The sequence below is a fragment of the Ursus arctos genome, unplaced genomic scaffold, assembly GCF_023065955.2.
Source record: "Ursus arctos isolate Adak ecotype North America unplaced genomic scaffold, UrsArc2.0 scaffold_5, whole genome shotgun sequence".
NCBI lineage: Eukaryota > Metazoa > Chordata > Mammalia > Carnivora > Ursidae > Ursus > Ursus arctos.
In genome coordinates, this window is record NW_026623067.1 from 31,019,071 (window position 1) to 31,046,524 (window position 27,454).

Below are 27,454 nucleotides of genomic sequence, written 5' to 3' on the forward strand. Positions count from 1 at the left end.
CCACCTGCACTGTCCTGGACCTTCATAGAGAAGTGGGAAAATAACCTTTTTTTGAGAGAGAATATAAGTCTACAAGGGCAGGGAATGTTGTCTGCTTTATTCACTAATGGATCCTAGTCCCTAAAACAGTCCTGGACCAGATGGGAGCTCAATAAATATTTGCTGAATTGAATTAAGTTGACATTCAGTTTCTTCACAAATCGAGTTTCCTGTTTCCTGTCAGTTTCTAGAGCAGTCAGCATGGTGCTGTGCTGACCCATCTTCCTCTTCATTGGCTCGGCTCCAACTCTCAGGGCTTGGTGGACACACAGTTGGGGGTCTGGGCCATGGCAGAGCATTAATCACCATGCCTGGGTTTGTGCTGGAAGGAAACCTTGTCTTCTTACATGGAAGGACTTGCGTTCTCCGACCTGAGGCTCTAAGTCTGACTGCTCTGGCCCCTCTCCTGTGCTCAGACACAGTAAGAGGGGGTTGCTTCACACACACAGCTGAGTTTGACCCGCACAATCCATGCAGATAATGCCTGGGGTGGTGGCACCCATCAGTAAGGCGCTCTAGCCCACGCCTGTAACTGTATCCCAGCAGGCAGTGTAGACCCTGTGATCAGTAAACGAATGAAGGAATCAGTGGCATAGTTGAGTATTCTTATTGGATCTCTCTCCAGTTCCATCTCAGTTTTAAAATATATTTTAAAGAACATACTTTCTGGATCGTTGAGAAGTTTCCTCCAGCAGAAGAACCTTCAGTTATGGTACTGATTGTCATAAGCAGGCAGACTGGACTGCTGTTTCTCTATCCCTGGGAATACAGGATGATGGGACCCTCTAGAACCCAATCATCTGAATAGAACTGCCTACCAACTTTCCGCGCCCTTTTGTTGTGAGATGAGGAAGAACTCTCTCACAGTGCTCTGGGTTCCACCAAGAGGGTTTCTGCCTCCCTGCCTGAACTGGCAATGGGATTGGTCTGCCAAATTCTTCTCACTGGCCACGAAGAGACCTAGTTACAGATTTTTACACTCTCCTCCTCCCAGGAAAATCCTTGAAAGTCATGTTAATTCTCTGGCCAGTCCTGGAAGTAGGTTCATTCACTCATTCATTCATTCATTCTTTCATCACCTACCATTTAACCTGCACCCTCCCTGTGTCTGGTACACTGTGGTGAGGAAACCATGCTCAGCCCCCGCCCGTGTTCCTGCTGCCCACATCCCCGCTAAGGCCTGCTGGATCACTTCCGCCTGTGGTTCTCCTAGCAACCCTGCGACGTCTGTCACCAGGGAGATGGGAATGCTCAGCTAGCACAGATGCAGACTCTCCCTCCGATCTCAGCGTGTTTTCACACAGACTGTGCTCGCTTCAAGAGGAGGACAGAGGCGCCTGGGTGGCTCTGTCAGTTAAGTATTGGACTCTTGTTTTCGGCTCAGGTCCTGATCTCATGGATCGTGAGATTGAGCCCTGTGTCAGGCTCCGTGCTCTGCTGGAGTCTGCTTGGATAGTCTCTCCCCCTGCCCCTCGCCAGCTCATGCTCTCTCTCAAATAAGTAAATAAATCTTAAAAAAAAAAAAAAAGTAGGACAGAGGCCAGCAACGAACTGAATCAGAGTTGTTTATTTTTGTTTTATTGGAACATAGACCAATCTGATATAAATATTAATTTATCAAATTCTTAATCATTTCATAAATAAATATTAAGTTAACAGACATTTTACAGAATGTTGTGTTAAATAAGGTTAAAGTACATATTTATTTTGCCTGGAGCAAACTGGAGGAAAATACTTCAACGATCGGATATCTGAAATATGTCTCAAACATTTTATTTTTATGCCTTCTGCTTGTGTGAGGTGGTAAAGTAGGAGAATGCCTGAAATATCTACTTTGCCTCTGAAGTTCAAGTCTATGGATCATTAAGGCCCCACCGTTGGTTGGCCCTCATTTTCATTGCAAAAGAAAACATTCTTCTTCTCCTCCAAAATCTTTCACTACAATAAATCAGTTTTGTCTCAACTTTCTGTTGTCCACTCGGTGTTTATGACACCAAGAAACACTTGCAGGTAGTCTAGGAACTTTTTTACTCTCCATCTCTCTCCTGCACACTTTTTCTGTGAAAAGAACAGACAAGAGGTATTGGAGGAAAACCGTCAGTTCTTGCCAAAACAGGCACAGCCAGACACGTAGACTTAAGTTCCCAACAAATGTCTTTAGCTTACTTTTTGGTGCTCTATGTGTTGTTTTATTAAAGACAAGTTCCGGAATAGTTTATCCACAGCCTCCCCTTGTGCAGTTCGGTTCTTCAATATGTCTATGCCCTGAAAGACTTCTTCAATGCACAGTTGGTGCTACATGAGGAAAAAGTTTTTAAATATAAATAACCAAAACAAGCTATAAAAATTTGGTCCAAAAAGTTAGACTTTGTTTTGTGGAGTTTACACAAGTTCCCTTCTCCCAAGTGTTTTTCACTTGTTTCTTTTCCGGGTAGGAAACCACCTCATACTGACCTATAATTTCTTCCTTTTTTTTTTTTTTAAGATTCTATTTATTTATTTGAGAGAGAGAGAGCATGAGTGGGGTGAGGGGCAAGGGAAAGGGACAAGCAGACTCCCTGCTGAGCAGGGAGCCCTATGTGGGGCTTGCTCCCAGGATCCTGAGATCATGTCCTGAGCCAAAGGCAGCTGCTTAACTGACTGAGCCACCCAGGTGCCCTGAGCTATAGTTTCTATAAGTAAATGACACTTATACAATTACTGAGGAGTTTGACAAATGATATAAATTAAATGCTTAACAAAAAGTAAATTGTTTAAGAAGTATAATGCAACTACATTACTGATTTACCTCAAACCAGAGTTTCCTCTGACAGTTCTAGCTGGTAATTTTATTCTATTTAGACTAATGATATCATATCTTTAACATTTTAATATAACCATGACATACTCCAAAGGTATACAATTCCATTAGACTTAAAATCATTTAAATATGTGGAAATGACTACTAATATAAGACTTCACTGTATATTTTAATGTCTACTGACCATAATTCTAAAAATATAACCCTAAGTTGCTAGTACTTTCAGAAAGACTTTAAAGTAAGGAAAGCCAAAGATAGAGGTGAATGGAGACAAGGAGGCACCTCTCACCCAATGTGGAATTTTTCTGGAAAGAATGCCTGACACGAGGCTCTTTGAGATGGAGAACTGACAACATCAAAAAAGGGCCTGATCCAGTTGCTTAATGGATTCTACTTAATATTGTAGAGTCGTTCCTAACACCATTCCTAATATTCATAAGCGCATACATTCACATCCACACACACAAAACAAAATAGATAAAACTAAATCTTTCCAATGTTAACTAACGCTTTGTAGCTTAGAATACGAAACTGATTCATGCAATCATTTTGTCAAATCATAACTTAACTTACATTTTTATGTTCAGGAGTAGGAATCATCAGGTTCTGAAAAGGAAAGGAAATACATTCATTTTAACATATTGTAAGATTCATAACTTTTAATATAATGCTTCCTAGTAACATGGTTATGCATTATATATTACTAACACTCATAATTTCATTATTAATAACAGATCTTTAAAAATTAGCCAGTGATTACCCATGCTTTTTAAAGACTGTAGGAATCAAAAAGAAAATTACCCCATCTCCTATCAGCAGAGTTCGATGAGCAGAGAGCAGTGTCAAGGTCTCTGCCACCAGTCCATTCATGGTACTTTCTGCAGCAGTGACAGAAACATAGGCAGCCCCAAGAGCTAGCAAACTCAAATGCAGAAGCATTCTCATAGCTCTCAAATGCTCAGTGTTTGCCTTGGGCAAAGAAAGTGCATAGTACAAGATTGCATCCCCAACCAATTTATTCTCTATCTTTGAGGAAATGAATAATTTCTAACAATCAGATAGAGGATGCCTAATAATGGCATATCGTAATACGAAATGTTTCCAATGCCTTGTATCTTAAAAAATAATTTTACCTTTATCTTTTAATAATTATAAAAATCCCTATTTTCCCCCCTTTGAAAACATTTTCTATTACAAAGAAAATCTTTGGGTTGATACATCATTGCCTCACATTTGCATTTCTTAAAATCAGAAAATTGAATTTCCTCTTAAAGGATGTGTGTAAAAAGGAGAAGTATAATGCACACCACTAAATTTTATACCAGAATGTATGAATATTAGGAAAGTCTTTTTCAGGTTGACTAAATTCTGTCACTGTTGTTACCAGACTGATCTGTCTTAAAAGGAATTTAAAACACTTGTGTGAAGATGGTGATTAGAGCAGAGACCATCAAAACGTAGCAGGGTCAAGTTCACCGGCAACTAGGTTAGGCTCCTTCCTGTTGCAAATGACCAAAAACCAACCCCAACGCCTTGAAGCCCAACAGGGAATTATTAGGTCATACAACCCAATGGTCCAGGGTAGAGGCTCCTTTATATCTTGCTTGCCTTGGTGATTCTTCCTTGGCTCCCTTGTCAGGCAGCTTTCCCACTGTGGTCCCGAGATGCTGTCACATCTCCTGGATCTGTATGTATCCTGTTCCTGAGAAGCAGGAGATAGCAAATTGTGCTTTTCTGATTGCTCAGTCAAAAGTCCTAGAATTCAGCTTCCTTGTAACAAAGGACTCGTGTTCACCCTTGAACTGTGGTCAGAGGTATGGGTTATACTGATTGGCTCTCCCTGTAGCTGGAAGCAGGCTTCCTCCCACCCAAGTTGCTAGCTGGCCATGCAAATCAATGGAATGTACAAGGTGTAACACAACAAAGGTGGTGGGCCTGAGGAAACCGCAGCATGGAATGACCTGTCTAAAGGTGGCAGGCACTACTCAGCTTCAGCTGATTGTTGTCATGTGACACCCTTGGACTTCTGTAGCGAGATCATCCCGTTTTTTAAAGAAGTCAGAAAGCCTGATTATTAGGCATAACCTCCTGATTTTTAAATACTGGCGATTCATATTTAAAAAAACGATATAGGGTACCATCGTGCAGCTTCTGATTTACAGTATAACTGTGGGTCAAGTTGGAAGGCTAGTTATTTAAAAAAAAAACTTCTATTCAAAATAATATTTCTCCTAAAAGTATTTTATTATGGTAAAATACACATAATGTAAAATTTGGCATCTTAACCATTTTTGAGTGTACAGTTCAGTAGTGTTAAGTACACTCACAGTGCTGTACAATCCATCTTGCAAAACTGAAACTCTATGTCCATTAAACAACAGCTCTTTCCCCTCTCCCCAGCCCCTGGCAATCACACTTCTACTTAATGTCTCTGTGAACGTCAGTAGTCTAAGTAACTCATATAAGTGGAATAATATGACATTTGTCTTTTTCTGACTGACTTATTTCACTTAAGATATCTTCAAGATTCATCCACATTGTAGCATTTGACAGAATTTCCTTTTTAAGGCAGAGCAATGTTCCATTGCATCCATACGCCACATTTTGTTTATTCAATCACCTGTCAATGGACATTTGGGTTGCTTCCACCTTTTGGCTCTTGTGAATAATGCTACTATGAGTGTGGGTGTACAAAATTATGTTTCTTAAAATGTTCTCATAATTCATTAACTTTTCCTCTGTGAGACTGATCTCCCAAAACTGACTTCAAACTCTGTCATAGCGAAGACTATAAAATAGTGTATTTGAAAGACCTTTATTAATGTAAAATTCCATACGAAAGTTAATTATTTTCATCTCCTGTGCAGGAGGAGAACGCCAAGTAGTTTTTGTTGATATTCCACCCTCACGGAAGTGAAGCATCATCCCCCTGAAGTGTGGGATACACAGTGACTTCATTTTAAAGAATACAGTATTGGGGGGGGGTGCCTGGGTGACTCAGTCATTCAAGCATCTGCCTTGGGCTCAGGTCACCATCGATCCTGGGATCGAGCCCCACATTGGGCTCCCTGCTCAGCGGGGAATCTACTTGTCCCTCTCTCTCTGCCCCGCCCCGTGCCGCTCATGCTCTGTCTCTCTCTCAAACAAATTCATAAAATCTTTTTTAAAAAATAAAGAATATAGTATGGGAAGGCGATTATAAGAAGAGGAACTTTGCAATGGAGAAACCTGGCAAACGTCAACCAGGTGACCAAGGTCAACATCAACAGTGATAAGTTACATTAACAGCAACAACTCTTAACATAATGTAATGAGAATGGCATTTTATCTCTGTGGTCTTCCTCCCCAAAACCGATAACCTCTATCTAACCATGAGAAAAACATCACACATATCCAAATTGAGGGAGAAAATACCCGGCCAACACTCCTTAAAACTGTCAAGGTCATCAAAAAGAAGCAGTCTGAGAAACTATCACAGCCCAGAGGAGTCCAAGCATGGTGACTAAATGTAATGTGGTATCGTGGGTGAAATCCAGGAACGGAAATAGGACAGTAGATAAAACTAAGGAAATTAAAAAAAAAAAAAAAACCAAGAAACCAAAAAAAAAAAAAATGGTGGAGTCTAGTAATGTGCCAGTGTTGGTTCCTTGGTTGAGACAAATGTACTATAGGAAACTGGGTGCAGGGTACACAGGAACTCTCTATAACATTGTTACAACTTCTGCAACTCTAAAACTATTTAAAATAAAAGTTTATTAAAAATAATGTTGCAAGGGTGCTGGGTGACTCCGTTGGTTAAGTGTCTGCCTTCAGCTCGGGTCATGATCTCAGGGTCCTCAGAGTCCCGCATTAGGCTCCACGCTCCGTGGGGAGTCTGCTTCTCCCTCTCCCTCTCTCTTGAGTCCCCCACCCCTGATCGTGCTCCTCTCTCTCACTCTCTCTCTCAAATAAATAAATAAATAAAATCTTTAAAAAAAAATCACAAGTCGAGAAAAAATTAATGATTGTTTTTACTTTCATTATTAAAAAGACATTGCATCCTATAAATGTCATGCACTCAGGACCTTTTCACTAGACTGTGAACTTCTTGAGTAGACAGATTTTATTTAATTAACCTTTTTGTCCTCAAGGACTAGGCTATTATTGTAGGCACTCAATGTTTGTTTAAAAAAAATTGAATGAATAAGCAGGTACGTGGTTGTATTAGTTGAACAAATTAATGTGAATACTGTGGAGACTCAAGGAGTCTATTCCCTGAGGCTGGGACCCTGAAGTAATAGAAAAAACTTTGGTAGACCCCTAGAAAAAAAGGTAAAGCAAAACTTTAAGGCTCAGCAAGTCAATGTGAACTACTACGGCATTTTTAGAAACCCACGTTATTTTAGGAGAACAGAAAATTAGCAATCAGTACTTGGAATTGTTAAGAATTACTAGTAATCATGTAAAAGGATTTTGAATACTATTGAAAAGTTGTGTTCATGGGTAACATCCAAACTTTTGCCAAAAACCTTTATCTCTATTAGTGGCTTCCAAATTGGCAACATGTTTTCAAAAAACTGATAACTGTGGTTTTTACTAAGTGTGTAGTCATTTAGGGTCAAATGACTTTTCTATGAACTGATTCTAATCAATCAACTGGGCATGATGCCACAAATTTTTTTGTGGTGACTAAATGTAAAATGATAACATCTCTTTTCTTTCTTTCTTTCTTTCTTTCTTTCTTTCTTTCTTTCTTTCTTTCTTTCTTTCTTTCTTTCTTTCTTCCCTATTCTAACCATGATGCTTTCAATCCCCAAGCATTTCTTTAAAATAATTCTTTTTATCGATTAAATAACATTATAGGAAGAGAAACACAGAACTTACTCCCCTCGGCATAGCAACTCAGTTTTTTGATGACCTCTTCCAATCCTTACTAACGCATAGATAGCTTCACAGAGTTGTAATCAATGAATATGTGCCACTCGTGTTTATCTTTTTTGCTTATAAATACCTCTTTTCATGTATCTACTTATTATTTGAAAGGTTACCTACCATTAGATGAAATTGGTATCTGCAGTTCACTTCTCCATTTGGATTGTTTCTAGTCTTCCACAACTATAAACAATGCTACTAGAAAGCTCTTTGTATAATTTTTAAAAATATTTCCTTACGCTAAGGAAGTTGTGTGACTGTTTTTACAGCTGTTGTTACATTTTCCCAGATCACCCCTCTGAAAGTATTAAATGGACAAAAAATAAATCCCTTGTATTTTCAGTGTTTTACAACTTACAAAGCACTTTCACAAACATAGCTTTGTTTAATCCTGCTGTCAGCACTGTGGGATAGATTTCTTTCCTTGAAAGTTCTTTAGCGCTAGGGTTTAATAGTTTTGCTGATGTAATGAGCAAGATGAGCCCCCATGAAAAGTGTGATGCAAGAAGCCGCAGTAATTAAAGAAGTAGATAAATATGTTGGTAAACCTAAATAAATACTACTGGTTAAAAATAACTTATGGTAGGGGATTTCAAGACAATGAGGAACAAAAATACTGAACAATGATAATGCGGGAGATACAGTGATCAGCGTTGGTGCATTTTATTGTTCTTGTACTGTTTAGAAATTTCCTAAAGATATTAACCTTATGGCAACCCTCTCAGGTCCCCTCCCTCTTCGGGAACTTTGTACTGTCCCTCAATAAACTTTACTATCACTCAAAAAAAAAAGATATTAACTATAGATTTCAAATAGGCACGTGAACCACTAAGAGAACAGGAAAAGAATGTACAACTTCCAAGCCAGTAGAATAAAACAAGGGCATTAAAAAAGCTCAATCAATCTGGAAACCGGGAAAGGAGAAAATGCAAAGAAAAAACACAGAAAGAGTTATGAGAAATACATCCAAATTTATCATGAATCAGAGTAATAAAAACAGATTAAACTCATCTATTAAAAGGCAGATACTGTAAAATTCTACCAAAAATCATCTCTCAGCTATTTTCAAGAGACATACTTCATGCAAAATGACACTAAAAGGTTGAGAATCAAGGGATATAAAGATATACTGGACAAACAGTAATCCAAAGAATGGTAATGTATCAGTATCGATACCAGAAAAGAATTTGTGTCCGAAAGTAATATAAGGAAAAAGAGATTCACTAATAAGTATAAAATAGTATCTCATAGTTGTTTTATTTTTCATTTCATTAATCTTGATATAAGCAAAATAAAACATTTTCCAGTAATAGTTAACTGAGAAATAGAGACTTGACTGATTTGCTTTTTCCGTTCTTTTTATTTTAGGGATTAATCATTTTTATTGCAATTCATTTCTACCCCTTTCCTAGGGTTGTTCTCTTAGTCTTATAGTTTCCTATAAAACTGTTACAAAGTTGAATTTTTTTGTCATGGAATCTGGCTACTTTGTTATGTCAACTTTTTTCTTCAGTTTGCTGTTTTTCCTGAAGTATTTCAAAGTAAATTACAGAAAAGCATGATGCTCCATCATTAGCACTTCATATGCGTCTCAAAAAAGAATCATTTTCGGGGCGCTTGGGTGGCACAGTGGTTAAGTGTCTGCTTTCGGCTCAGGGCGTGATCCCGGCGTTATGGGATTGAGCCCCACATCAGGCTCCTCCGCTATGAGCCTGCTTCTTCCTCTCCCACTCCCCCTGCTTGTGTTCCCTCTCTCGCTGGCTGTCTCTCTCTCTGTCAAATAAATAAATAAAATCTTTTTTAAAAAAAGAATCATTTTCTTACATAGCAATATACTGGCACATCAAATATAATGAAATTAACAATAACAATTTTTTAGCATGTAATTTCTGGACTACGTTCAAATTTCCCTATGTATCCCCCCAATTCCCTTCACATCTTTATGTGTAGACAAGGATCCAACCCAGGACCATGCGTTGCATCTTTTTAAAAAATAATGTCTTTTAGGGGCGGCTCAGTCATGATCTCAGGGTCGTGAGATCAAGCCCCACATGGGGGGGGGGGGCTTGATAATACTTTATCTCCCTCTCCCTCTGCCCCACCCGTGCTCTCGCCCTCTCTCTCTAAAATGAATAAATAAATATTTTTTAAAAAGTCTTTTAGAATCTACAGCTGTCCTTGTTTTAATGACACTGATCTGAGAGCCTGGGCCAGTGTCTTATAACACATCACACCTTCCAGATTTAACTTTTCCATCCTTGTGTTATTAACCTAATCCTAATTCCTGTGAACTGGAGGCTAAGTGTAAAAGTGTGATTAGATTCAAGTTAATTTTTAAAAACCAAATGCATAGGAAATAATGCTGGGTACTTCATGGTAAGATTACGGTAGAAGAATACAGTCAATTGTATTGTAATATGCTTACTTGCGGTAAGCATAGCATATAGTATAAATTTGTTGAATCACTGTGTTACACACCTGAAACTAATGTAACATCGTGTGTCAGCTATACTTGAAAAAAAAATCACAGGAGGAGACATATAAAGTCTGCTTGTCTCAATCATTGTTAATTTCTTATGTTACTTTGAGTCGTAAAATTCTCCTTTAAAAGTGGGGGTAATTACATTTTGGGGCTCTACTTTTATTGCTGCCAGAAAAATATAGGTCTTCATCCACCTGAAACTTATCTAGTGGTAAGTTAAATAAGCTACAGATTTGCTTTTTTCTTCCTATTGATATCCAAGTATCCAAGCAATGCAAATGGTGGTGGTAGGGGAAAAAAATGGCCTTGGTGGTTACACAACTCTTTACATTTGTCAAAAGTCATGGAACTGTACCCTAGAAAAGGGAGACTTTTACTGTATGTAAATAATGCTTAAATAAACTTACTTTAAAAATGGGCTCTAGAGGCACCTGGGTGGCTCAGTCAGTTAAGCATCTGCCTTTGGCTCAGGTCATGATCCCAGGGTGCTGGGATTGAGTCCTGCATCGAGCTCCTTGCTCATCGGGGAGTCTGCTTCTCCCTCCTCCTCTCCCCACCTCCCTGCTCGTGCTCTCCTTTTCTCATTCTCTCTCTCTCTCTCGTGCTCTCTCAAATAAATAAAAAGAATATTTTTTAAAAATGTAAAAAATGAGTTCTAATCTTTTTTCATTTTAAAATTACATTTAGTTTGTCATGTAAATCATTTCTGTATAATTTCAGTCTGTTGTGTTCCATTAGTAACTTAAAATATGTATTATGATAACTGATGCTTTCATGTTTCTTCCTTGGTACAGCAAGAGAGTACTCACTGGGTTTCCCCACTTGCATCCTTTGACGTGAATTTTTTAGTTTATGTATTAAGTTCTATAAATGATTGGGGATTATGTGATTGGAGGGCATTTCCTACATTTTTCTAGATCAATAATCCAAAGTTTTTGTTTTGATCTTAATGTCTTCCACTCTTGTTTTGTAATTTCTGTCATTTTTCCTATAGGTCTTGCATGTGATAGCCCTCCATAAGTCGGGTTCCAAAAAGCAATATTCAGTCATTTTTGAGTATTTGTTTCTCTTATTTTACTTAACCTTTAAAAAATTTGTTTTAAGATTTTATTTATTTATTTGACAGAGAGAGACAGCGAGCAAGGGAACACAAGTAGGGGGAGTGGGGGAGGGAGAAGCAGGCTTTCCGCAGACCTGAAGGCTGACACTTAACGACTGAGTCAACCAGGTGCCCCTTACTTCACATTTTTATCATACAAACATTAAATTTTTTTAACATACAAAGAGTGGCACATACTTAATATATACAACTTGATGACTTTGGAGCTAAGTATACACCACCAGTGAAACCATCCCTACAGTTGATGCCATTTGTATAACCATTACTTCCAAAAGTTTGCACCCACCCTCCTTATTTTTGTGTGTGATAAGAACAATTATCACAAGATCTACCCTCTCAGCAGATTTTTAAGTACACATACAGTATTGTTAACTATAGGCACTATGGTACAGCATGTCTCTCATTATTCTTCTTGTATAACTGAATCTCTTATTTTTGAATCTCTTACTTTAAAGGTGTCTATTCTTGTGGTGGTATTCAGAGGAATGGATTTCTTTCACATCATATTTGCGTAACATTTTATAGTTTTGTAAACAGCGTTTGGCTTTTGGTCTACAACAGCAGTTCCAACTTTTGATCTTAAACACCCACACTCTTAAAAATTAATGTGGACCCCAAAGAGCTTTGATGTAAGTTGTAACTATCAATATTTACTCAATTGGAAATTAAAATTGAGATTTTTTTTTAAGCACAAGAAATATACAAGCACATTCTATTAGCCATCATTGCGATGGCGTCACCATACGTCATGTGCGTAAATAGAGAGCTAAAGAGAATGAAAAATGGAGTGACGTCTTTATATTGTTAGAAAATAGTTTTGACATCAGCCGACACCGCACTCCCTTCCATTCCAGGCATCCCAGGATCACACTTTGACAACCACTATTTGCCACAGGTGTTTGCCATCCTCTGAGTTAGGGCTCTTAAGAATGCCCCGCACCCAGCAGGGAGGCTCGTTGCGCGGCCACCTGCAAAAGACTCGCCTGGTCTCACCTGGTCCCGGAAGCCAGAGCTGCGCACGCACCGCGAGCCTCCGACTTCCCGGCATGCCCCTGGCCTGCGGCGTAAATGCACGCTGGCCGTAGCGACCCACGTGACCCGCGGGGCGGCCGCGGCGGGAATCTGTGAGTGTACGGTGTTGCGGGGTCCTTGGGTGTGCGTTTCGTGTCTGCCGCCGGCAGCCCGGGCCTGGCCCCCACCTCCGCTCTCGCTCGTACGGCGGGCAGGAAGCCGGTGTGGGAGGAAGAGTTCCAGCCAAGAGCCTTCGCTCCTACCTGGAGCCTCCCAACTCGGAGCCTCCCGCGCTCGCCCTGCTCCGGCGTCACCGCTAAGTCTTGGTGGGCCGGGGCTCTAGGCCCCTGGTGTTGAGAAAAGAAACATTTGCAAACATGTCCCGGATCGAAAAGATGAGCATTTTGGGCGTGCGGAGCTTTGGAATAGAGGACAAAGATAAGCAAATTATCACTTTTTTCAGCCCCCTTACAATTTTGGTTGGACCTAATGGGGCGGGGAAGACGGTAAGTTCTCAGTAGCCCCCTTCAGTTTACGGGCCGCCACGTCTTGCGAATCTGGAGGATGAAATATCTGGGGAGCTCGGAATAAGGACGAGAGGCGAGGCGTTCCTATGGCTCAGCTTTTGGGGCGCCAGGAAGTGCGTGGGCTCCGGGTGGGGCCCCGGCCCATGGGCGTGGCGCGGTGTGGCCTGCAGGCCCCAGCCACTTTAGGAGGGGACCAGTCCCAGCCTCGTCAGGGTATCCAGGGTTGTTGCGTGGACGAGGTTTACTTGAGAATTCCGTGCACGCATTCAGCAAGTTTACATTCTTGTACGAAGCCTTTTAATCTGCACTCTTGTTTTTTTTAAACACTCTCCTTGCTCCCAAAACGTAGCATTCACTTCCTGGCAGTTGTCCCATTATAGGAATTACTTAAAAAGTTATAAAATGTGATAAACACAGGGCCTTCTGGGAAGAGTTTAGGACTGTTACCTAGTCAAAATAGAAAATTGGAGCACAGCTTACTTTGACTTTTTAAGGCCCAGGGAATATTTAGAAATTTGAGTTGGATCCAGAAGTGGTATGCAGTTACGGGAAGAGAACAGCCAAGAGACTGTCTGCTCTTTAAGGGTGACTTGAGAAAAAGCAGGGCGTTGTATAACGGAGAAGACCAAACAAAGCAAAAGGATACAGAAAGTTTTCGAGTTGAGCATTGAATGCCACACGCTTGTCTACTTTTGCTTATGTGAAAAAAATTATTTATTGAATGCCTGTTGTGTACCGAGAATTGTATTAAGCGTTCTACTAGAAGGGAGACTGCCATAGTGTTTATGAACACTAGCTGTCCAAATACATATAATTTGCTTCACCTTTTATTACTTGTGTGACTGGGCAAGATGAGCCAAATGCATTGTGCTTTAGTTTTCTCATAAAATGGAGATAGAAGAGTTTTTTACAACCTAATATTAATGTGAAAGTTAAGTGGTTAATGTACCTAAAGGTGGAAGGTTAGTAAAATACGTGGCACATAGAAGTCCTATGTAATTATTAGCCATTTTTTAATATTTTACTTTAAAAAATTTTGGCTTTATCGGGGTGTGATTCATATATAAAATCGTACGATATTTAAAGGATATATCGGGGTAATTTGGTGACTACATTGTGAAAGGATCCCTCCTTTCAAGTTAATTAACACATCTATCACCTCTTTTTTTTTTTTTCGGTAAGAATATTTTAAGTTTTACCTTCAGCAGATCTCATTTATACAAAACAGTGTTCTCAACTATGGTAACCGTATTTTACATTAGCCATTGTTATTAAATTAGTTTGAAAGCTTTTAATTGGAAATAGAGGATTTTTTTAAAATAATAATTTTTTGTTTTAGTATACCTTTTTAATTACTAGTTTTTCCATGCAGTTATCCTTTAACACCTAATTATATCTATAGTACAGGTTTTATAGTATCAGATTTTATTTTATATCTTTTATAGTTTCTGTGGTAATATTTTTATAACAAATTAACATCTTACAATAAAACTTCTCTGGTTCCCTTATTACTAAATAATATAATTTTCTATTTTTTTAGACCATCATTGAATGTCTGAAATATATTTGTACTGGAGATTTTCCTCCTGGAACCAAAGGAAATACATTTGTTCATGATCCCAAGGTAATGGTGCTAGTGAACTTAAATTTTGTTTTGTTTAATATTTTATTTATTTAATTGAGAGAGAGAGAGAGAGAATGAGCAGTGGGGAGGGCCAGAGGGAGAGAGCAGAGAAGCAGACTCCCTTGCTAAGCAGGAATCCCAATGCAGGGCTCAAGATCCAGGCTCCAGGGCCTGGAGATCATTACCTGAGCCAGAGGCAGATGCTTAACCAACTGAGCCACCCAGGCATCCTGAACTTAAGTATTTTCAAAGTAAAATTTTTATAATTATAAAAGTAATAAGGCTTATTGTAGAAAACTTGGCAATCTAAAAGTATAAAGAGATAGGAAAGTCCACACAGTCTTATCACCCTGTGACAACCACTGTTGACATTTTCATGTATTTTATTCTCCTGTATATACAGTCTTACATAGCTGAAGTCATACCCTAATTTTGTATTCTGATGATTTTTCCCACTTAACATTATCATAAGGTCCCGTGTCATTAAAGAATAAATTAAATTCTTAATCTAGGCGTTTGGCCTATGGATGCTGCTTTTATTCTTTATACTTTTTGTATGTCTGAAATATTTCCTACTTAAAACGTGTAACCTATTATGAACATTTTTAATAGTTGCATAATTTTCTTGTATTTAGATTGCTTTTAATTTTCATTAAAATGTGCCATAATTTAAGTCTTTGTGTATGAATCTTTGAATTACAGTGTTTATACCATTACCGAGTATAAAGGACATAGAAGTTTCTTTTCTATGTGTTTTGACTTACAGCTTTTTCTGGTTTTATATATAGAGTGGGTTCATGTGCCTCTCTCAGTTACTTGCCAGTCCTTCTTAGTATTTCGTTATATATTTCTCCTGGGCTTTTTTCTGTGTTTATAAAAACATATTTGTGTGTGGATATAAATACACTAAAACGTAAATATTTCAAAACACCCATAGCATTTTATACTATTGCGTGAATCAAATTTTTTAGTGACATGCTACACATACATTAATAGATACATGCACAGTTTTATTTTATCGGTATTAATTACTCAAATTACTAATCCACCACGTTTATATTCTATAGTTTATTCAGTTGACCCCTGCTGATGGTCATTTAAAGTGTTGCCACTTGGAACCATCAATAGGGGGTCAACTGAAGAAACTGTAGAATATAAACTTAGTAATTGTGAAAGTATTTATAAACTTTTCTCTTAGAGATGGTAAAATCATCTAGTACATTGACTGAGCCCTCTCTGCAATGACTATTTCACGCCTTCTCTTTCCTTAAACCAGCAATCTACTCTCCTCAGTTGATGATCTTGCCTTGTAATTTATTGAAAAATTAGGAATCAGGTAAAAAGTACCTCATTTTCCAGTCTTCAAATCTTCCCAACTACCCTTCATTTGTACCGGTACTCTTTTCTCTTGTAGTAAGGGTAAATTGTTTACTGTTTTATCCAAAGGCAACCAGCTCTTCTTGGAGGCTGGAACCAGTCAATCCCTTTTGTCAGTGCAAGCGTTTTGCTTTTCAGTTACCTTCTTGCTTCAGTATAGCACTTTCTCCCTCTTTATAGGATCATTCATATCAGCATGTTCAGATAGCTGTAGTCTACAGACAAAAAACTCTCCCTTTACTCCAGATCACCCTCTGGCTACTACCTCTGTTCAGGCTTATAGCTCAGTTCACAAGAGTTGTATGTACTCATCGTCTTCACTTCATTGCTTCCCATTTTGTCCCCAACCTGCTCTGTTTGGATTTTTCCCCCCTACTAAAATAGCTGTTATAAGACTGTCAGTAGTCTTCATGGTGTCAGATAAAGTGGTCATTTTCTAATTCTCAGTAATTTCTCAGAAGATTTGATATAGCTCCTTATTCTCTTTTTAAAAAGACATTGCTCTTGGCTTCCATAGCACCATTATCTCATACCTCCTTTTTCATTGGCCATATTTTAGTCTCCTTAGTCTGTTTTTGCCTTACTCTTCTTGGGTGATCTCATTCATTCTCATGGCTTTAAGTGCTGCTTATATGCATATTATTCTTGATTTATATATTTAACCCAACCTTTTTCCTCAACTCTAGCTGTATCTGTCTAGCTGTTTTGTTTGGATATTTAATGCGCATCTCATTCACATGTTCAAAATGGAACTCGTGGTTCCCTGTTCCCCTGTTCCTCTTACATTCTCAATCTGGTACTACCTCCATACTCTCTGGTTTAATAAATGATATCACCATCCACAGTTTTGTTACCTGTTAGAATGCTTAGTTGAACTTGAATCTAAGTTCAGTAAAATAAATCGTCTGAGTCTGGGGGGGGGTGGACATCCAAAATGTCCAGTAGGCAAATAGGGGAGAGTTTCATGAAGGTGGTTCTCCCAGGGTAAGGCTCATCCATTGCATTAAAATATGTCTAGAATTTGTCCCTTTATTCCATCTTTGCTGCTCCTCTCCCAGTCTAAGCCACCTTCCTCTTCCCTTTAAGTTATTCTGATAGTCTCCAAACTGGTTTTCCTGCCCTCATTCTTGAAGTTCTGTCTTCCACACGGCAACCGGAGTTACCTTTTAAACATTCATTCTAGAGAGAAGAGTTGTTCACAGTCTGTGGGAGTAACATTCCAGTTAGTGTTAGTACTAAGTACAAAGTCCCTGAAGTAGGTGCATGTTTGATGTGTTGAAGAAATCACAAGGAGCAGCAAAGTGGCAAGGAGATGACTGGTAGAAAATTAAATCAGAGAGATAGGACCAGGTTCTGCAAGCCCTTGGGTTCTGTTCTCATTTATTTTTTTTATTTTTTTTTTTTATTTTTTTTTTTTAAAGATTTTATTTATTTATTCGACAGAGATAGAGACAGCCAGTGAGAGAGGGAACACAAGCAGGCGGAGTGGGAGAGGAAGAAGCAGGCTTCTAGCGGAGAAGCCTGATGTGGGGCTCGATCCCAGAACGCCGGGATCACGCCCTGAGCCGAAGGCAGACGCTTAACCGCTGTGCCACCCAGGCGCCCCTCTGTTCTCATTTAAATAGGAATCTTTTGAAAGAAAGAATGCAGAAGGGCATGGTATTTTAAAGCAATCAGTCTGGCAGCTGAGAGAAGACTATAGGTGGTAAGGGTAGAAGGGTGGAGGCTAATAAAGGTGATTTCATGATAACCCGGGTGAGATATATTGGTGTTTTGATTAAGGTGGTAATGGTAGAAATGCTGAGAACCGCTTGGATTTGGGATGCATTTTAAAGGTAGTACCAACAGATGAGTTGATGATTTGGATAATGGTGTATGAGAGAAGTAGAAGCATCAAACAGAACTCTCAAGTTTTTTGACTTGAAAAACCAGATAAGGTAGTATCACCGTTTATCATAATGAGGAAACTCTGGAAAAGGAAATTTGGGTGGCTCTGGTTTAAACATGTAAATTTGGGGTGTGAGATAACCAAAATGTCCAGTAGGCAAATACTATGTCCAGGGGAGAGTTTCGAGCTAGAGAAAGAAAATTAGGAATCATTGATGTATACAGTTAGTTATCTGTAATTTGTTTTAAAGCCTGATGGGATCACATGAGGTGCGAATATAGAGAAGAGATGTAAGATTTTTTTTTTTTTAAGATTTTATTTATTTATTTGAGAGAGCGAGAGAGCACAAGCATGGGGAGTGGCAGGCAGAGGGAGAAGCAGGCTCCCCACTGAGCAGGGAGCCTGATGCGGAACTCGATCCCAGGACCCCAGGATCATGACCTGAGCCGAAGGCAGACGCTTAACTGACTGAGCCACCCAGGTGTCCCGAGATTGAAAATCTTAACCTAGAGCCACATTAGCAGGTAGAAATAGGGACAAGGAGGAGGCACCTGCAAAAGATGCTAAAAGAATAAGGGGTAAAGTAGGGAAAACTGAGAGAGTGGGGTCTTGGAAGAAAAGAAGAGGAAGTGTTAACACGAAGGAGGTGTTGGCTGGGTCAAATATGTTGATAGCTCAAGTAAGGAATGTCGGGCTATGTGGAGGCCGTTGGCCATCTTGACAACCAGTTTCAGTAATGTGGGAAAACGGGAGTTAAGAAAGGGAAACAGTTTTTTGTGAGTTTGCTTTGAGTGGAAAGAAGAAGGTAGCTGAAAAGTTTGTGGGATCAAGGAGAGTTTTGTTGACTATTATTCTGATTTTGTTGTGTCTTATTTTTGTTCTTCTGGATGTTTCTATGTTGATTGATGCTCTAGCATCTCTGACAGTCTCAGTCACCCATTCCCCTTTCCAAATGCTTCTTTCTAGAGATGTTTTTCTCAGCTATGTGCTCATGTCCTCTGGTTCTTCTGGCCTTGGTCGTTAAGTTTTCCTCACTTAACTACCCGCTTTCACGTGTTCTCATTTCCCAGTTCTGAACTCCCACCCACAGTTTTGTTCATCAGCTCTTCTCTCTTGAGTTATTCTCCTCACCTGAGTTGCCCACATGCCCTCGATTTTCCCATCCCTGCTCTGTTCTTCTCATCATTTCAGTTCATCTTACATATTCAGCTTCTCTTGTCTTTGCTTTATTTTGTCCCTGCACCTAATACTGTTTACCTTGTCTTAACACCTGTTTTTTGGCTGCTCCTCCTCACCAGTCTTTCTTACCTGTGTTCAGTTATTTCTCTCTTCTTAGGAACTTTGATTTCCATATTGTTCCATTTGCCTACCTTCCCCCTTTCTCAGTCCTTCCCATTAATTCTCTGACCTCGTTCACATCTCTTCAGTTGACCTGAGCCCTCAAAATCTCAACGCTGCTGTCTGCATCTCATCAGTTTTGATTGGCTTCTGGTTGATACTGTAAATTAACCATTGCTTATTTCTGCAGCTGTTTATCACATATTGCTCCCGTATTTGTGTTTTTAAGCACTATAGGATTTAACTCATGTGGGATAAATATGGGATAAAGCATCTATATGGAATAGAGCATTTGTAGACTAATAGAAATGACACTGGACAGAGGAAAAAATTGATGCAGGAGAAGGGATAATTGCCGAGTTAAATCCTGGAGTAGGCAAGAAGAGATAGGATCCATTGCTTGACTGAAGGAGTTAATAGGAGTATACCCTGTTTTTTGTAAGAGGATGGCAGGCACAGCTTATAATTATTAAATTTAGAGGTGAGAGAATAAATCAGTTGTCTTTAGATTGTTGCTATATTCTCCGTGGAAAAAAGTGAAATCGTTGGCTGAGTGTGGGAGAAGTTTATAGAGGCTTGAAAATGTGTGAAGTAGTTTTTAGCTCAGAGGTAAGTTGATTAGAAGTATTAGAGGGTTACATTATGGTGTCATTGGGTCACTTGAGGTTTGTGGGTGAAAGTTTGTAAGAAGACCAGTCATCATGGTTGTGATTCTTCTGTCTAGTTCAGCGGCTCAATGGTGAGCACTGAGCAAGTTGGAAAGTTGGATTTCATCAAGGGCTGAGTAAATTGGAAGGTAGAATTTAATCCATTGCCTGGTAAATAGAGTGAAGACAGTGAGAAGCAAGGAATTGATTATATTCTTAATGCATTTACTTATTTGATCAATCCCTGTGTTTGTAATGAATCTCCCATCACTATATTAGGGCTCCCAACACCCCATGCTTGACTGATCCTTCCCCATGTGAAAGCCCTCTTCACCCTGCTTGGGCTCTGACTCCTCATGCTGGTCCCCTCCCATGGATGGTTTCCCATCCTGCTTTGACTTCCCATGGTAGACCACCTCCCCACTACCCTCAGTGGGTATCTTACTCACCCTTCTCAGTCTCTGATAATGTTTACTAGGTGGACTCTTGTAGGGATGGCCTCTTTCATCTGGAATCTCAGTTACCCCAGCCTACTTTACTTCTTGTGGATCCCCTCCTTAACATTGTCAGCCTCTGAAATTCCCGCATTATGTTTTCCCCCAGTGTGGACACCCTCTTCCCCTTGAGCTGGCTCTTCCCTACTTACAGATGCCCTTTTCATCCTGTTTGAACTTGGACACCCTTGGACTATTGAAACCCTGTGGCAAGCTGTCTGCTCACGTGGACACCTTTCTCAGCCTACGCAGTTATCCTGCTCTAGGCTGAGTTGCCTTGCCCCCCCACCTTCAGCCGGCATGAATACATACCTTCCTCTACCCTATCTGATGGTTTTCCAACTAGATTGTGTGGAAAGGGAAGGGCTTAAATTATTTTATTGTTTTATTCTTTGGCTAGAAATTATTTTATTGTTTTATTCTTTATTCTTTTATTCTTTTGTTCTAAAGTGTAGTATTTATTTTGTTGTCTTAAAAAAATTTAAATTAGTCCTTTTTTTTCCCCCAAGATTTTATTTGTCAGAGAGGGGGAGAGTGGGAGAGAGGGAGAGAGAGACAGAGAGAGCATGAGCACAAGCCAGGGGAGAAGCAGGCTCCCCACTGAGCAGGGAGCCCGAAGCAGGACTCGATCCCAGGACCCTGGGATCCTGACCTGAGCTGAAGGCATATGTTTTAATGGATTGAGCCACCCAGGTGTCCCCTAAATTACTCCTTTTGAAGAGACTCTTCCTCAGTATGCTCACCAACAATATCGTGATTGCAATGCTACAAGATACCCTTTGGTTAAATTCTACTTAGTAATTTGATACCTGCCTGGTAGGTAAGTCCTAGAAAGGTAGATGCCATGGAGAATGAATGTTTATTTGACTTGCTGGTAGGGAATGTTTAAACAAATTAACTCATTTTCTAGGACATAGATGCATAATTCCTTTAACTACAGTGGATTAAAACCTCAGCAACTATTTTCCTTTCATAGGTGAATATCAATATCTTGCCATTTCCTCAGTGAGACATCTATATCCTAAGAGGCAGCTCCTTTTTTTGTTTTTTTGTTTCAGTTCTACAGTTTTAGTTGTTTAGTGTTACATTAGTTTCAGATGCACAACATAGTAATTCAGTAGTTCTGTACATTGCACAGTGCTTACCACTATAACTTTAGTTAACATGTGTCGTCATGCTAAAATGTTATTGCAGAATTATTTTTTTTTAAGATTTTATTTATTTGTCAGAGAGCACGCACAAACGGGGAGCGTCAGGCAGAGGGAGAAGCAGGCTTCCGGCTGAGCAGGGAGCCCGATGAGGGACTTGATCCCAGGACCCTGGGATCATGACCTGAGCCGAAGGCAGACGCTTAACTGGCTGAGCCTCCCAGGTGTCCCTGTTATTGCAGTATTTTTGAGCTATTCTCTATGCTGTACTTTTCATCTCTGTGACTTACTTATTTTGGAAGCTCGTACCTCTTAATCCTCTTGATCTATGTCACCCCTTCCCCTACTCCCCTGCCCTCCGGCAACCACCAGTTCTCTATACTTGTGAGTCTTCTTCTGTTTGTTCTTTTTTTTAACTGGCTTTTTAGATTCCATGTATACGTGAAATTGTACAGTATTTGTCTTTCTCTGACTTATTTCATGTGTAATATTTCTGTTTTTAGTATTTAAGGAACCTCCATACTGTTTTCCACAATGGTTGCGCCAAGTTACATTTCTACCAGCAGTGCATGAGGGTTCGCTTTTCTCCATATCCTCACCAACACTTAACTATTTCTTGCATTTTTGATATTAGCCATTCGGACTGGAGTGAAGTAATGTCTCTTTGTGGTTTTAATTTGCATTTCCCAGATGATGTAATGTCGAGCATTTTTTCATGTGTCTTTTGGCCATCTGTGTGTCTTTGGGAAAATATCTGTCTATTCCGCTCCTCTGGTATTTTTAATCCAATTATTTGGTTTTTTGGTGTTGAGTTGAATGAGGTGTTCTTTGGTTTTTTTTGTTTGTTTGTTTTGTTTTTGTTTTTGGTTTTTGGGGTTTTTTTTGGATACTAACTTCTTATCAGATATATCATTTGTAAATACTGTCTTCCATTCATTAGGTTGCCTTTTTGTTTTTTTTGATAGTTTACTTGCCTGTACAAAAGCTTTTTATTTTGGTATAATCCCATTAGTTTATTTTTGCTTTTCTTTCTTTTACCTGAGGAGAGACATATTCATAAATATATTGCTGGGGTGATGTCCTCCAGATTACTGTGTTTTCTTTTAGGGAGTTTTATGGTTTCACGTCTCACATTTAGGACTTTAATCCATTTTGAGTTCATTTTTGTGTATGGTTAAAGTAAGTGCTCCAGTTTCATTGCTTCATATGTAACTGTCCAGTTTTCCTAGCACCATTTATTGATGAAACTGTTTTTTCTCTATTGTATATTCTTGTCTCCTTTGTTGTGGATTAATTGACCATATAAGCATTGGTTTATTTCTGGGCTTTCTATTCTGTTCTTTTGATCTGTGTGTCTATCTTTGTATCGGTACCATCCTGTTTGATTACTACAGCTTTGTAGTATTTCTTGAAATTTGGGGTTGTGATACCTCCAGCTTTGTTGTTCTTTCTGAGATTGCTTTGGCTTTTCAGGGTCTTCTGTGTGTGATTACATACAGATTTTAGGACTACGTGTTCTAGTTCTGTGAAAAATGCTGTTGGTATTTTAATAGGGATTGCGTTGAATCTTTGCATTGCTTTGGGTAGTATGGACATTTTAACAGTATTCTTCCAATCCATGAGCATGGCATATCTTTCTGTTAGTATCATCTTCAATTTCTTTCATCATCGTCTTCCAGTTTTTAGAGTATAGGTCTTTCTCCTCCTTGGTTAAGTTTATTCTTGGGCATTTTATTCCTTTTGGTGCAATTGTAAATGGGATTGTTTTCTCAATTTTTCTTTTTTCTACTTTGTTAATGTATAGAAATGCAGCGGATTTCTATATATTAATTTTAAATCCTGCATCTTGTGAGCAGCCAGTCCAGCGACAACTCCCTCCTCAGTTCTGAAGCTGTTATGCAGGCTGTCTTCCTGTTTCTCCTGGATTACTCCCTACCTCCTGTCTTGCCTCAGTGCAGTTTGTTTATCGTGAAGGCAAAGTGATTCATCTAAAATGCATATCTACTACATGCATTTACCCTGGATTAATCCCCTCAGTGACTTTCCATTGCCTTAGCTCCAAAGCCCTTTCAGAAGGCTCTTAATTTTGGAGCCGTGTCCTGTCTTTACTCCCCTTTCCCTTACTTTCTGCACCATACTTTCTGAAATTACTTTTATTCAGTGACTCAGATCTTTTCATCTGGCTAACTCCTGCCCATCTGGCAGTTCTCAGTTTAAACATTCACTTCCTCTAGAAAACCTTCCCAGAACTCTCCTAGGTAGAGTAGATGCCCCTACTTTGTGTTCCCAGAGCATCTTGTATATCTCTTAAGATGATGTTTAACACACCTTTTCTGCTCTTCTATTTAACCTGTCTTCCATACTTCAAAGGAAAAACTTTCCTTTGTTTCCAAACCAAAACAACACATGGAAGTTCTAAGTGCTTAATAAATTTCTGCTTCATCATTTTTGAATGATTTGATGAATTAATATCAAAGTTAGATCTATCCCAAAAAGTTATTAAAAGGCCAACAAAAGACAGTCTGTGACTAAAAAAAAAATGCAGGTTTCAGGACTTGTGTTTTGGTGATAGAGTAGTAAGTAGTAAACTTTGGTTTCCAAGATAAACAACTACAAAACTGAAACAAATAATTGAAGCAGCTGTTTTTAGGTATTGGACAACAGATGATGCAGGGCTGTGATCTTGAGAACAGAGAAATATGTGATGTGACTACACATTCATTCTAGCTTTCTGCACATGGAATTAGAACCCAACAGAGAATAGTGGTATTGCTAGGTAGATGAAACAGAGGTAGAAGTGTGGGTTTACTGAGGTGGCTGAAAATTGTGGGAAAGATACAGGAGTGGGTTGCTTTGCAGAGATGGGCACCAGAAATCAATGTAAGGGACTGTTGAATCTTTGGCTAGATACTAAGCTACGTGTGTCCAGGACAAGATTCAGTGAGGACTAGCAGAGAACAGCTAGTGGGGTAGCGGAGTGGGACTGTGAGCTGAATGGACATTCTAGAGGTTACACACTGCTAGGTGACATTTGAGTTTTGATATGCCAGAGTAGGGAGGCCTTCTGGAACCCTAGCATTGTTTTGAGACCTCAGAAGGGCCATCCTAACAAATCTAAAATAAGCTTTGACAGAATCAGGGTGTGTTTCCAATAAATTAACTGCTTGCTAAAACAAAACTCAGCACTTTTTAAAGGAAGTTGACACAGTCCAGACTCTCAGTGTAGCATCTACAGTGTCCAAGAGTCTAAGATATAAATTTTTAAAAAATAGTGGCTATATGAAGAAGCAAATGTGATCCATAACTGGAAGAAAAAAAGTGCATAGAAACAGATCTAGAGGTAACAGATATTGGAATTAGCAGACAAGGATACACAAGTTCGACAATTGAAAGGAAAAGATGGCCATATGTGTAGAGAACAATCTTAACAGAGAAAACAAAAAGAGACCCAAGAAACTCAACACATCACAAATAGCATAAACACATTTATGTTGTGGATTATATTTGAACTGCTGAAAACCAAAGATAAAAAGAAAATTTTAGCAGACTGAGCAAAAAGTAAAACATTATGCAGAGGAGAAAAACAGTGATGACTGACTTGTCATCAAAAGTCATCCAAGCCAGGAGATAGGTGCTGGAGAATAAAATTCAGTTTAAAATTCTATATCCATCAGAAATAGCCTTCAAAAAATAAAGATGTGATGGAGTACATTTTCAGATTTTTTTTTTTTTTTTTTTTTTTTTTTTTTTAGGAATGACAGTTATTTGTTCATCAGCATGCTTGTACCATGTTAAAGAAATGTTAAAAGGAGTTTCTCGAGGTTAGGGGAAATGATACTAAATTAGTCTTAGAGTAAAAGTTGCTCTAGATCCCCCTTTACAATCTTTAAAAACAAAGTCTCATAAGGATCAAACTTTGAAAACTCAACTGCATGCTTGCACAAAGTTCAATACTCATTAAAGGAGTAAAACAAAATTCTTTATTCAACAATGTAAAATTCACAGTAAAAAATGTCCAGCCATGCAAAGAAGCAGGGAACCCATAACCAGGAGAAAATTCAGTCATAGAATCAGATCCAAAATGAAAGAGATAATAGAATTAGCAGACAGCCTTAAAACATTACAAATCTTATAAATGTGTAGAAAGATGTAAAGGAAAACATAAGCATCATGAGAAAAATGAAAGATTAAAACAAAAAAGACCCAAATAAAGTAAAAGGAATAATAGTGTTTTTAAATACAGTACAGATAGGTTAAAAGTAAACAGATGGAAAAAACTAAAATATGCCAACTAATAAGAAAACTGAAGTGGCAAGAGGCACCTGGGTGGCTTAGTTGGTTAAGCATCTGCCTTCGGCTCAGGTCATGATCGAGCCCTGCATCAGGCTCCCTGCTCAGCAGGAAGTCTGCCTCTCCCTCTGCCTCTGCTCTTCCCCCTGCTTGTGCATTCTCTCCCTCTTTCTCTCTCTCTCAAATAAATAAATAAATAATCTAAAGAACCAAAACAACAAAACTGAAGTGGCTGTATTTATATTAGACCATATAGTTCAGAATCAGTAATTTTAGTGGGGTAAAAAGACAAATTTTATGATCGTAAAGTTATGGGTTCAGTTCACCAAGAGGATACAACAATTCTAAATGTATGAAGCTTCAATATAGAAGATACAAGAATCTATGGAAACAAAAGGAGAAATAAACAAATATACAGCTATAGTAGATCTCAACACCCTTCCTGGTAGAAAAACCAGAAAAGGAGGCAAAATATCAGTAAGGATATGGAAAATTTTAATACTGTTAACCAAATTAACCTAACTGACATTTATAGGATCCACCAATGAACAACTGACTATACTTTATTTTCAACACACATGGAACATTCACAGATATTCTGGACCATAAATAAGTGTAAGTAAGTTAAAGGATTGAAGTCATACAGTGTGTTCTCTGACTACACTAGAAGTGAACTAGAAATCGCAACAAAACTAACTGGAAAATCTCTAATATTTGAAAATTAAGTAGCACACTTCTAAATAACCCATGGATTAAGAGAGCACAAGGGAAATTAGAAAATACGTCAAATAAAAATAGAAGAATTTATGGGATGTAGCTAAATAATGCTTAGAAATTTATAGAATCAAGCATTAGAAAAAATATCTAAAAGTAATTACCTGAGAGCTTCTATCTTAAGCTTGAAAAAGACGAGCTATTTAAACTCAAAATAGGCAAAGGGGAGAAATTAAATAACGATAAGAGCAAAAATAAGTGAAATAGAATATAAGGACAACAGAGAAAACCAGTGAAACCAGAAGCTAGTTCTTTAAAAAAAAAAAAAAGTCAATAAAGTTAATAAACCTCTAAGCAACATGATCAAGAAAAAGAAGACAAATTATCAATATTCGGAGTAAAAGAGGCAACATCACTGCATATCCTACAGGCATTGTATAGGTAACAAGACAATATTCTTAGCAACTTTATGCCAATAAATTCAACTTAGATGAAACTGACAAATTCTGTTGAGGACACCAGCCATTAAAGGTCACCCAAGAAAAAATATACCTGTTGAAGAAATTGACAGTTAAAAACCTCATGATGAGAACTTTAGGTCCTGATGATATCCCTGAATTCTACCAGACATTTTAGGAAGAAATAATGTCAGTTCTACACAAACTCTTGCAGAAAAGAGAGGCAGAGGAGGTATGTCCCAACTCATTTTATGAGGCTAACATTACCCTGATACCAAAACTAGAGAAAGACGTTACAGGAGAACTACAGGTTGATACGTCTGATGAACAAAAATGCAAAAATCCGTAGGAAAATGGTAACCAACCAAATTCATTAATATGCCGATAGAGATAATACACCATGAGTAAAATAAGTTGGGTTTATCTCAGGAATGCAAGGATTGTTTAACATTTGAAAACCAATCAGTATAATTTGCCACATTAACAGAATAAAGGAGAAAAATCATATGAGCATCAGTAAATGCAAAAACATTTAAATTCATGAGGTGCCTGGGTGGCTCAGTCCATTGAGCATTTGACTCGGTTT

The 27,454-nt window shown here is 38.6% G+C and overlaps 2 protein-coding genes across 9 annotated transcripts in view; one reads left to right on the forward strand and one right to left on the reverse strand.

Moving 5' to 3' along the window:
- Positions 1-27,454, forward strand: part of RAD50 (RAD50 double strand break repair protein) — a 212,700-nt gene that overhangs the window by 117,972 nt on the left and 67,274 nt on the right. For 6 of the 8 annotated variants that reach the window (XM_057307423.1, XM_057307426.1, XM_057307421.1 and 3 more), the window contains one exon: positions 14,431-14,514. In XM_057307423.1, coding sequence (XP_057163406.1) covers positions 14,431-14,514 — 84 coding nt within the window. Of the gene's footprint in view, positions 1-12,421; positions 12,870-14,430; positions 14,515-27,454 lie in introns of those variants that run through there. The other 2 variants (XM_026507949.4, XM_057307425.1) reach the window with 2 other exon arrangements.
- On the reverse strand, positions 1,611-12,389 carry IL5 (interleukin 5). The gene is made up of 4 exons (XM_026507948.4): positions 3,641-12,389; positions 3,413-3,445; positions 2,206-2,334; positions 1,611-2,097 (listed from the first exon to the last, which is right to left on the reverse strand). The coding sequence occupies exons 1-4, from the start codon at positions 3,782-3,784 to the stop codon at positions 1,999-2,001; spliced, it is 405 nt and encodes a 134-aa protein (XP_026363733.1). The 5' UTR covers positions 3,785-12,389; the 3' UTR covers positions 1,611-1,998.